This window comes from Hemicordylus capensis, chromosome 5, assembly GCF_027244095.1.
Source record: "Hemicordylus capensis ecotype Gifberg chromosome 5, rHemCap1.1.pri, whole genome shotgun sequence".
Lineage (NCBI taxonomy): Eukaryota > Metazoa > Chordata > Lepidosauria > Squamata > Cordylidae > Hemicordylus > Hemicordylus capensis.
The window spans coordinates 155,980,830-155,993,559 of NC_069661.1; the positions used below are offsets into that span (position 1 = coordinate 155,980,830).

Sequence of the window (12,730 nt, forward strand, 5' to 3'; positions counted from 1 at the left end):
GAGAAATTTTAGGATAAAAAGGTGAAAATTTAGATGGCTATCAGGTTGCCTTTGGGATTTCTCACTTGACTCTTATTTACCTTGCAGTCTGTGAGTAAGTACAATGGTCCTCAAAATTATATGTCAAGAAATGTCCTTTGTAATCAATGCTATGTGTTCAATGCTATGTCTTTCCTTCTCTCTGTGTTTGTGCCTATATATGTTTACTAGGTCATATAAGTAAACTAGTATTTTCATAGAAGTTCTTATTTATTTATTTATTTATTTATTTATTTATTTATTTATTTATTTATTATTATTTCTTGTTTACACAGTCAGACAGGTGTTATTGACTGGTTTGTTTTATCCAGACATCGAGTCCTTCCCAAGGACCTGGGATGGCTGGATTTTATTGTCAGTGTTGTTGCTGTTGTTAATAGATATCGTCGCAGAATATAGGCTGTTCCCAGTAAAGTTGCTTTTTGTAATTGGCTGATGGTGATGATGATGATGATTACTACTATTATTATTATTTCTGGGGCATTTCACACAACAGCTTCTGATATAGTTTGCATATAATCTAAATAGTGGAGTGTCATCAAACCTGGAGGGATCATCTACCCAGAGGCAATCTGTGACACTGTAGTCCACAAATGCTCATGTTACAGTAAATCTGTTAATCTTTAAGGTGCCACACAATTGTGTTTGCTGCTGTAGTAAATCACAGTAAGTTGATAAGATGATTTGGTTAGACATTGAGGCTATTCTCACGAGTGTACAAAACCAGGCGAAAGGAGCCCAGCCTGGTTCTGCACATTCGTGAGAACCACCAGGCTCGCCGGCAAGCCCACCTAAACAGCCACCCGCTTAAATGAGCACTCCCTTACCCTTGTTGTTTTAAATTGTGAGTCAGCCACAGCTGCTTGCAGCCGCAGCTGGCATACTCGGGGTGGGGGGTGGGGCTGGCTCTTAATAATGCACCACACACTTGCGCGGCGCATTATTTGGGCTCCGAAGGGTGGGTCGCCACATGGCGGCCCTTCCCTGAGCCCGGCCCCCAGAGCGGCCGAACAAGGTGCAGCACGTGCGGCCCACAGGAGAGCCCAGGGAACGGCCACCGATCATCTGCTGGGAAGGTAAGCGAAACCCTTCTTCCCAGCAGACCTGCCTGAAGCTCTTCACATGGATTGTGTGAAGAGCTTCATTGCATAGCCTTGCTGAAATACATCTTGGTTGAGAGAAACTTCCTTTTAATTATCCTCTAACCAAGCCATCACTGTTTCTCATGTATCTACCAAGTTATCAGAAAACAAGAACAGGGTATTCCAGCAATTTGTCTGTAGTCCAGATAAGCTAGAATACTTAGTTTAGACAGGGTAGTGGCCAGATTTTTCAGCATGTGAGCCACAACTCAAATCCAAAGTATGACACAGTCCCATTCTAGGGCAAACTACAGGACATATCCATCTTTTTGTATGTTGGCATAGTTACTGTGTGCATTTGGGTGGTGGGGGAATATGTCAGGCAGTAATGCAGTGCTGAAGAATCAGGCGGGAGTGTTGGTCTAACTCAAAGCCAACGCTAGGGCCACAGGTGGTCCTGCTCCTGTCCAGGCATGGAACAAAGGCCCACTTACTCTCCTACCTGTGGTACCCATGGCCCAGACTGGCCACTCATGGTTTAGCCCATGTAGTATCACCAAAAGCAGAACTAATCCGAGCAACCCCCTTTCAACTTGATCCACAGTCTAGATGAGCCAGTGTCACCGCATTTATGCCCATTTATTTTTGTTGAGTTCACTGGAGCAAGGTAGTTATCAAACCAAAGTTGCTTAGCTGTATTAAAATATAAGTTTCTGAGAGGGGCAAATGCTTTGAAGTACCAAGTGGGATTTATGGAAATAAAAATCTTAGGAGAACAACCTGATAACAGTTGGGAGTGCCTAAATCCCTCTGAAATCACTAGGGCTTTGCCACATAGTACTAATATTGCACTGATTGCAGTAGGAGTTCAGCATCCCTCAGTTTATCTGGACTGAGCCAAAAGACTGCAGTCTTAGCCAAACCTTCCCATGAACAAAGTAATACAGGTTCATTTAGGGGTTTATGTATGAATAGGTGGGGAAGGGAGACCAAATATGTACTTGGGAATAAAGCAATTCAGAAATGGGAAAACCAAAGTGTGTACCTCAAGCAAAGTGTATGAACAGAAAAGCAGAATATTAAATCCTTGTATTGTAGTTATTGAAGTTGCATATATACAGAGGTTCTACACATGATCCATGTGTAGAGCCTTACAGGGTTCTGTGGGGAGAGTGGGCTTAGCCTGCTCTCCCTGCAGATGATCCCCAGGCTAGCACTGGGCGGCCGGATTGGCCGCACACACGTCTACCAGCTCCATCACAGAGCTGGCAGAGGCGGTGGGGATCGTGGGCTGCCTGGCCCCCAGATGTCCCAGGATCTGCACAGGGCATTCTGGGGAGACCCCCGAGGCCAGGAGGCTTGTTGTAGCCTCCCAATCGGGGTCTACTTGTGTGCTGCCATGCTGTGGCAGCACACAATCAGGAAAACGTGGTTAGTGGAGCACTCGCTCTGATAACCTCATTTTAGGGGAGGGGTTCGTAGGCGGGCTAGCCACTGTTGAACCACCAGGCTCACCCACGAGCCTGGTGGTTCTCACGATGGGGGGAACCAGGCTGGACTCCTTGAGCCTGGTTTCTCTCCATCATGAGAATCGCCTCACAGAGTGTTTGCAGTCTGTGGCCCAGTTTGGATGATAATCTAAAAAACCACGGTTTTTATTCTTGTGAATGAGCATAAGTGCACTTTGAATGAGTGCACCAGGCTTGTGCACTCCCTTCTCCCCTGCCTTTGTATCCATGGTTTGCTCCTCAACAAAGGAATAAAACATAGTCCTTCAAGTTCAGAGGCAACAGGAAACTGTGGTTAGTTCAAATGTGGACGTTTTTGATATCCATACAAAGGAAGGGGGGACGGGAGGGGAGAATACATGAACCCAATGAGAGGACAGGCTCATTTGTGATCATCTAAACCCATCTAAAGGGAGGGGCCCATAGCTCAGTGTAGAACACCAGCTCTGCATGCAGAAAGTCCCAGGTTCAATCCTTAGCATCTCCAGGTAGGGCTGGGAAGGACTTCTGCCTGAAACCTTGGAGAGCTGCTGCGGTCAGAATGGACATCTAGATGGACCAGTGGTTTGATTTGGTATTCGGCAGCTTCCTATGTTTCTAACAAACATGATTTAAATGATCATTTGAACTGGACCTGTCTGTGTTTTTCTAAGCACAGATTAATATGAGAAAGAGAACTTACCCATCATATTTCTCTAAATTAACTTCAAATAAATTATCCTTTGCATGATTAGCATATTCAGTGACTAGGGGAAGAATGAATAAGCAGTTTAAGACATCATAATCAAACAAAGATTTATAATATTCTATAAACTTAAATGGTTGCTGAAGATATGGCATGTTTAGTGCTTATTTATCAACATTTTGATTCTTGTCTTGTTGCTTTTCTCCAAGAGTTAAAAACTATGCACTTCCTAAGGCATTAGGCAACACAAGTAACTTGTAGGGAGTGTAGGGTGGCAAGAACTTGATGAAACTATAGCCAAAGCTGTTTCACAGTACATTAGGCTGCTCACTGTGATGTCATCACAGAATGCAATGAAGGTATGGCTATTTAATGAAAGTAAGCAGAGTGGTAATGACAGGTAGTGACATGGTTGCTCCAACTGGCAAAGTACTTTGATTTATGCTATGCCCCAACTGACGGCTTTGTATGTCATATACAAGACGGCTTTGCAATTGTGGCTTGTGAGGCACAACATTGGCTGTAATTTTATCAAGTTATCTCCAGCCACGAAGCCTCCAGCTGCTACTCATAGAAGCTCAAAGGCTTTTTGTGAGTCATAACTGGAAACTGCTTTTTCTTGAGGCAAACACTTAAGTTGTGGCAAGAACTGGCCATTATTACACATCGGTAAGTAGGGATGTGCATGAACTGGTTCGAACAGCCGGCTGGTCGGCCGGTTCGAAGGTGTGTGTGGGGGATCAGATTTTAAGGGTGGAGGAGGGTGCACTCACCCCTCCCTCCACTTCCCCCCACCGGCACTCCGTTATTCAAGGCTCCTTCGGGGCGACAGCATACCTCCCTGACACCCCGTCCCCTCTTTGCCTGCAAGTACCCGGAAGTACCTGGTGTGTGTCCGTGCGCCGGGCATGTGTGTGCACACGTGCACATGTGCACACACCTGCCCAACATGCATGCACGTGTGCCCGGAATGCACACACACGCCAGGTATTTCCAGGTACTTCCAGGCAAAGAGGGGACAGAGCGGCAGGGAGGTATTCTGCCACCCCGAAGGAGCCTTGAATAACGGAGCGCCTGCGGGCGGGGGGAAGCAGAGGGAGGGCTGAGTGCACCCTTCCCCACCCATAAAGTCTGACCCTCCCCTGCCTTCGAACTTCTCCCGCCCAGTTCAGTGCACAACCCTATCAGGAAACTCATATGAAACCAATGTCTAAGACAAGGTGTAGAAATTACCTGTAGGCCCTAAGTCCCTATTCTTCACTGTAAGGCCCAGGGATCAGTACAGCCACCTGACTAATTGTTTATTGGGCTTATGCAAAGCTTTGCCTGAAGCAGCACAGTTCCTTTGGCACCATACAGAAGTGATCATTCCTACCATGCAGTGCTTTGGCCAATACTGGTGGGGCTCCTTTAAGGGAAACAGGGCCTTCTTCTTGAGCCCCTGCACCATCTTGGACGATGTACACATAGTGCTGGGAAGTGTAACTCTTCCCAACACTTTCCCCATAGAGCTCTGAAGAGAGGGTTCCATCTCCCTTAAAAGGCCCTCCCAGCACTGAGAAAAGCACAGTACTCTGTGGAGGTCACCACAGTGGGAAATGGCTCTTGCATTGAAGGCTTTTGCCAAAGTGGTTCCTGTGTGAAAAACGGCGAGGCATACTGCCCTAAGCAGTAATCCTGCTTAAAAGAAGGGAGGGAAACATTGCTACTTGAAATGCAGCTTTGATTAAGAAGCTATTTGCAGATTTGAAATGCCAAATATGGAACAAACCCTGTACAAAAGCTTTGCTGCAAAATGCTTAGCGTTTTCACAGCTGCTTTCTAAAAACAAACCATTTTAAATACATCCGGCAAGTTATTTTTATGGCGGAAGCATTTCAGCAGTTTACAAAGAGGCCTGTCTAATACCATAGGCGTATTTCCTCAACCTAGTGACAGTTATTGCAACTGTGTGTGTGTGTGTGTGTGCGTGCGTGTGGTGAGTAAGGAAGTTACCTTCAAAATATAGCTATGCACAGAAAAAGGAAGCTAGATTTCAAGCACCACATAGAGATATGTTCTTCCTACCCAATATGCAGATTTGATGGGAAAGCTCAGCTAGTAGTCAAAGGCCATTGCTCTATTCAATACAGCAGAACAGACAAGAGCAGCTTCCTTTCAGAAGACAAGCCAGAATGGGGACTGGTCAACAGTGGTTATCACTCAGGAGACTATCCACCTATCCCCTTCTAGGATTAAATGCTAAATCCAATGACGTTTTAAAGAATCTAATAAGCACTTTGTCTGTTTGATCTAAAATTTACGGGCCACAGTCCAGCACTGCTAAGCATGGTGAAGGCCACTGTAATGAATGGAGCTTAAGAGTGCCTAACTCCGCATGGAGTTATTGGGATCATGGTCTGTCACTAAGGTCTATGGTGACCATGAGCTATAATGGGAGGAGGCAGGTCTTTCCTCCATGAAAACAAATGGGCTTTTTTTCATTCAAGACACAGAGTTACAACACTTGGAAATCACTGGATATTTATTTGCCTAGCTGTAAATATGTACTCAAGATGAGTAAAGTGCACACAAGATGAAGTTGCTTTTAAAGCAACACAATGCCTATCATTCAGAAAATTTTAAAGGCGAACCATTTCACATCACTCACCTACAACATCAGTGGAGATGGAAGCCAGACCAAACAGTGGAGCTACTTTTTGTTCATATATCCTCTTCCCCTGTCGTTTTCCACTATATGGATTAATATAGACAAGCAAGTGCTTTGGTCTAGAAGCTGCCAAGGGGGAGGAAAGATGTTCACAGATTGACTAAAACTATTAGGATCATTTATTCTTACATCCCTCCACATGTACCGGAACTACAACATTATCATTACAAACAATATTAGCAAACCAAGGTAATTTTTAAATAATTATTTTCAAAATGAATGTTATTTACCGGACAGAGTAACAAAAGATTTCCACTCCCTTCCAGTCAATTCTGAAATTCCTCTTTTTCAACTTAAGGCCAATTCCAGCATTGTTTTCCTCTCTTTGGATTTATAACATGTACACAGGAACACAGACCAGAAAATGGATAAGGATTGATGTTTTCATAATGTGCACAACCGATATGAGTCTGATATGTATTTATTGTATTTCCCCCCTCACCTTTTCTCCAGTAAGTTCAGAGTGGTGTATAGTCCACCCATCCACCCACCATATACATTTTATTATTGTGAAGTAGGTTCGGCTGAGAGATTGTGGCTGGCCCAAGGTCACCCAACGGGCTTTGTGAGATTTGAACCCAGATCACTTGAGTCAAAGTCTAACACTATCCACACATGCTGCTGGGGTGTGTGTGTGTGTATGTGTGTGTGTGTGAGAGAGAGAGAGAGAGAGAGACAGACAGACAGACAGACAGACAAAGTTTCAATTTGGATAATCCAAAGAATATCTAAGAATGCCACAACTAATTCCAAAAGAAAACACCAAGTTCTGGGGTACAACCCCCTGGAGCACTGCAATTCAGCTGCAAGTGGTGAGAGTGCTAGGTCTTTGGAAGCCATCTGCTATTGCTACAAGACCAGCAGTTTGAGGGAATTGCTCTCTCCTGGCAGCTCCGAGATCAGAATGGAAACTCTGCAAGAGGCAAATGTACAAAAAGGCTGCTTGGTTCTTTCCCTTTGGACCGATGCCTGTAGTCAGACAAGTGGATGTCAGGAACTGCATGGGGCTGAAGTGAAGAACCTCAGGCTCTGCAAGCAGCTGCCCCATGTGGCAGACTTGCCTGAACTACCACATCATTGCTGGAATAAAAGGTTCTCGGGCTCTGGAATGGCCAAGCCAGTCGGGCTGGCCATCGGATCCTTCTGGAACAGGAAGAACTATAAAAGGCTTCCTGTTAGAGCAAGGATTTTGGCTGAGTAACAAGATTTCCTTGGCTCTGGACTTCTGGCTTTGGCTGTGTCCCCTAATGTTACTGCTTAGCTAATGGCTTGCTTCTGATTGATAGTTTGCTTCTTCGTCATGAACCCTGTGCTCTGGCTTCAAGCCTGGCTCCTGGCATGAAACCCTTTAACTTTGGTTCCCGGATTCCGGTTTGCCACACAGTTTTGATTTTCTGACTCTGAACCTCCTGCGGTTGGTGCACATGGTCCAGCCCTGGCAGGCAGCTTCATATGCTCATATGACATATCTCTGCACCGAGTGCCAACCAACTGGGATGAGAGTGTGGAAGCTATAATCCATAATGCAGTTGTGTTTTTCATCACTGGGAATCATCATAGAATGATTTGTGCCTCCTATAATGACTAATTAAACTTCCTTTGCAAGGCCAGCATCACATTTTGAAAACTGTGGGTCCCAATGTGCTAGAAATAGTATTGCTAGAATGTAGCAAGCAGTGTTCCCTCTAACAGGGATTCCCAGATGTTGTGGACTACAACTCCCATAATCCCCAAGCAAAAGCCATTGCAGCTGGGGGATTCTGGGAGTTGTAGTCAACAACATCTGGGAATCCCTGTTAGCAAGTGTTTGAGCATCCCATACTAGGGCAGTGTTCTTCACTGTAAGGCCCAGGGGCCAGTGGCAGCCTACATCAACCCAAAGTGCAGCTCCCTTTCTAATTGTTTATTGGGCCTGTGTGAAGCTTCAGCCAAAGCTGAATACTTTGCCCAGTCCCAATGGCACCATGTAGAGACTACCATTTTCACTGTGCAGTACTACACTTTACCCAGCACCAGGTGGCTCCTTTAATGGAGCCCTCAACAGCTCTATTGAGACCCTGCACAATCTTGGAAGATGCACAGAGTACTGGAAAGTATAGCCCTTCCCAGTGTTTCCCCCCACAGAGCTCTTAAGAGAGCACTCAGTCTTCCTTCATGGGCCCTCCCAACACAGAACTCTGTGGAAGTCAGCACGGTGGGCATTTGCTCTCATACTGAAGGTTTTTTTGTTTTGTTTTTTGCCCAAGTGACCCCTGCTTGAAAAATAGTGAAGAACACTGTACTAGGAAAAAGTGTCCAATGGCTCACCCACAGTGAAAGATCAGTCAAAATAGATAGTACACGCCAGCACTTTCCCAAGATGCCTGTCACCAAGCAGTGATTACATGGTGAAACCTTAGAACAGTCTTCTGAAATATGATCTTCTAAATAGTTACCAAATGTGCTTCGAAACAAAACAAAAACCTAAGCAAGATGGTTTCTATTTCTGAAATTCCTGAACTAAGATTACATGTAAGAAAATGAAAAGATAAAAACTAAGATGTTCTAAAAGCAGCTTAGGGCAATCTGTTTGGTCTGATGGTGGTGAGATTTCTGGGCAGGGGGGGAAATCAGCATGGGATTGCTATCTGACAACAAAACAAACAAACCTCTGTAAACCTAGAAACACACAGAGGACAATGTAAAAGTGCCTCATTAGTATCAGTGTATGCAAGTGGGATTAATTTATGCCAACAGTTTCAATGTGTACCACTGGGATTCTTTTATGCCAAGTACTCAAAGCCTTTGAGACTTCTCTGGAAGAGCGTCTGCCTAGAGAATACACTGATGAATGTTCAGAACTGTACTTTCATGGGTGTGGGGCTGGATGGCAGAAAATGCATTGTCACATCTTCCAACTGAATAAATTGCAGTAGTATAAATCCAATGAGTATTGGTTACTTTGAAGAAAAGCAGCCAGTCTTACCCAAGCAGTTCGCCATTACTTGAACCTCACTACTACTACAAACATTTATGTACCACTTTTCAACAAAAGTGCTCAAAGTAGTGTACATAGAAAAATAAATAAATCAATAAGATAGTTCCCTATTCTCAAAGGACTCATAATCTAAATGGAAATATGAGGTAGACACTAGCAACAACCACTGGAGGGATGCTGTGCTGTGGTTGGATAGGGATAGTTGATCTTCCCCTGCTGAATATAAAAGAATCGCCACCTTAAAAATGCCTCTTTGCTCAGTTAGCATCTCATATGACCAAGTGGATATAGACAAAAAGGCCCCAGTCACTCTCATACAGGGGCTACATATCGATTGACATCATTTCTTGTTCAACAGCTTCCTCACTCAGTACTTACTTTGTAAATCAAGTAATTCTTTCAGTGCATGTATCCACTGATTACAAAGATGCTCATCAGTGCACCAAAATATCACTTCTTTGCACCGCCAGCGGTGATGTCGGGCCCTCTTCACATAATGCACTGTAAAACACACACACACACATATTTATTATTTATTTGTTGTATTTCTATTCCTCCTGATAGAGAAATCTCCAGGTGGTGTACACATTAAAACATAAAACAATATAAAACAGTTAAAATTCATAAAACAGATACAATCTCAATAAATAAAAAGAAATTAAGATTTAGATTTCAATTAAAAGCCTGGAAAAACAGGTACGTCTTCAGGGTCCTCCTAAAAGCAAACAGAGAAGGAGATGCTCTTATTTCCGCAGGGAGCATGTTCCAAAGCCCCAGGGCAGCCGGTCCCGGCAGAAGGCCCGGTCCCGAATTGCCACTAAAAGAGTCAGTGGCAGCCGTAATCGGACCTCTCCGATTATCTTAGTAGGCGACAAGGTTCATGACAGAGAAGGCGCTCTCTTAAGTACCCTGGATGCAAGCCATTGAGGGCTTTGTAGGTAATAACCAGCACTTTGTATTTCGTTCAGAAACATATTGGTAGTCAGTGCAGTTCTTTCAAAATCAGTGTTATTTGATCCCTTTAGATAAACCCAGAAACCAATCTGGCTGCCGCATTCTGTACCAATTGTAATTTCCGAACTACATACAAAGGCAGCCCCACATAGAGTGCATTACAGTAGTTGAGCCTAGAGGTTACCAGCATATGTACAACTGTTTTAAGGCCATTTGTCTCCAGAAATGGACGTATCTGGCGTATCAGCCGAAGTTGATAAAAAGCACTCCTGGCCACTGCCTCAACCTGAGAAACCAGGGAGAGTTTAGGATCCAGGAGCAATTCCAGACTACAAACCTGATCTCTTCAGGGGAGTTTAACCCTATCCAGAACAAGCAAATCTAAACTATTTATCGGGTCCTGACCCCCTACAGACATTACCTCTGTCTTATTTGGATTCAACTTCAGCTTGTTATCCCTCATCCCATCATCCATTATCGCCTCCAGGCAGGCATTTAGTGGGGTCATGCCATTTCCTGATGAAGTTGGTATGGAGAAGTAGATCTGGGTGTCATCAGCATATTGATAACATTCCAGTCCAAACCTACTGATGATCTCTCCCAGCGGTTTCATGTAGATGTTAAAAAGCATTGGAGACAGTATGGAGCCTTGTGGAACTCCAAACATTAACTCTCGCTTTTCAGAATAACCGTTTCAAGTGACACTATCTGGATCCTGACAGAGAGGTAGGGATGGAACCACTGTAGAACAGTGCCATCCAGTCCCACCTCCTTCAAGCGACCCTTGAAGGACCCTTTTTATATACATTAAAAATACACAATTCTATAGAAAGAATTATCAAATGAGCTGATTGTGAAATAATTCTATAATACTAACAATGAATATAGAACTTGACTGTGTTCAAATACAAAGTCAAGTTCACTGAGATAATGTATGCTTCATACACATTATCTTAGTAATCCTTATATTATCTCCATATTGCAGATGGAAGGCTGAAGCCTTCAAGGGCTCCTATTGAGTTTATGGTAGAGCCAAGATGTGTTCAGATTCTTCGCAGCTATGCTACATTAGCTCATTAGTGGTCAAGTGAGCACAGATATGGAGGCATCCAAAATTAACATTTCATTTAAAAAAGCAAGCTCAGGGTCTTCCCCCATCTGGAAAGCAGGCTGAGACTTTCCAAATCTGGAATGGCTTAAAAGAAGTCATTCACATGAGAGACACTTGAAAGTCCCCCTTCAAATGTCAGCCATGATTTTTAAAAAGTGTGTGATGAATATTAAAAAACACACCACTTATGGGTCAAAAGATATTTAAAGCCACCCAGAGTATTCTTCTCCTACTCACTGTTGGAAAAAATAAAAATTTCTCTAAATTACTAGAATAATTCAAAATTAGTGCCCTTTCTTTTTCAAAAAGTATGGCTTCTCAAATTTAAAATGAATATTTTCAAGATAAATATTTCTCCATCTTTGGATAAGTGGAAAATTCTGTTGCCTGGAAAATCGCTTGTCACAAATGTTGATAACTACAATTTTAGAAAGTGCACTGGAGTGCAGATGCAAGGAAGAAAACTGTAACAGTTTAATGCATCAAACATGAGTGAAAATTATCAGTCCTGTTTTTTTGTTTTTTTTGTTTTAAAAGCTTCAGGAAATTAAGCTATCAATAAATCTTGGAAAGTGTCCTGAAAATAGTATAATTATGTCATGCATTTAGGATACTGTTATGCATCATATCAAATATGGAATGCACCATGCATTTTGCTGGTTGATACTACTTTAGGGCCCTTATTAAAGCCCTGTAATCTGAGCACTGGATGGAAATAGTGCAGAGTTCAGATATTTCCCTTAGGAGGCCAAAAGACAGATATGAAACAGAAAAATGTGCAAATTATTGCTTTCCTCCCTTCCAATGCCCCTAAAATTACCATTTGTGTAAAGAAGGGCAGAAGAGAGCAGTAGCTCTTAATGCTGTTATGCCTTCTGTAGTGGAAACCATCTCTTAGGCAAAGCAGGAGCGGGTACTCTGGCAATCATCACACCAAGCCTAACAGATCATGGATAAATAAAGGTAAAGGTAAAGTGTGCTGTCGAGTCGATTTCGACTCCTGGTGCCCACAGAGCCCTGTGGTTTTCTTTGGTAGAATACAGGAGGGGTTTACATTGCCTCCTCCTGTGAAGTATGAGATGATGCCTTCCAGCATCTTCCTATATTTCTGCTGCCTGATATAAGTGTTTCCCATAGTCTGGGAAACAGTCCAATGGGGATTCAAACTGGCAACCTTCTGCTTGATAGTCAAGAATTTCCCCGCTGCACCCCTTAAGGTGACTCATGGGTAAATACAGAATGCCAATTTTCAAGTAGTAATTTACCAAGTTGTTATCTTCTACTACTTCTACTACTACTACTGCTACTACTACTAAGCCATCTAATGGCACAGCGGGGAAATAACTTGACTAGGGAGCAAGAGGTTGAAAGGCATCATCTCATCCTGTGCAGGATATGGCAATGGTAAACCCCTCCTGTTTTCTACCAAAGACAACCACACGGCTCTGTGGTCACTCAGAGTTGACACCGATTCAACAGCACACTTTACTACTACTACTACTGCTACTACTGCTGCTGCTGCTACTACTACTATATACAACATTGTAAGTCATGTGTATTGTGCTTACCACACTTTTGCACCTGATCAGAATTCCAAGGAATCAGCAGTGGAAAGATTCTCGTCACGACATGACAGAACAATACAGACGATAAACCTGCCAAAA

General features: G+C 43.4%; 1 protein-coding gene across 5 annotated transcripts in view; it reads right to left on the reverse strand.

Annotated features, from left to right (window-relative positions):
• CERK (ceramide kinase) overlaps window positions 1–12,730 on the reverse strand; it is a 55,266-nt gene that overhangs the window by 26,696 nt on the left and 15,840 nt on the right. For all 5 annotated transcript variants that reach the window (XR_008308761.1, XR_008308762.1, XM_053256972.1 and 2 more), the window contains 3 exons: window positions 9,380–9,502; window positions 5,965–6,090; window positions 3,312–3,375 (listed from right to left, as the gene is read on the reverse strand). Coding sequence is in view for 3 of the 5 variants with exons in the window: in XM_053256972.1 (XP_053112947.1) it covers window positions 3,312–3,375; window positions 5,965–6,090; window positions 9,380–9,502 (313 nt within the window). In the remaining 2 variants the exon portion in view is untranslated. The remainder of the gene's footprint in view (window positions 1–3,311; window positions 3,376–5,964; window positions 6,091–9,379; window positions 9,503–12,730) is intronic.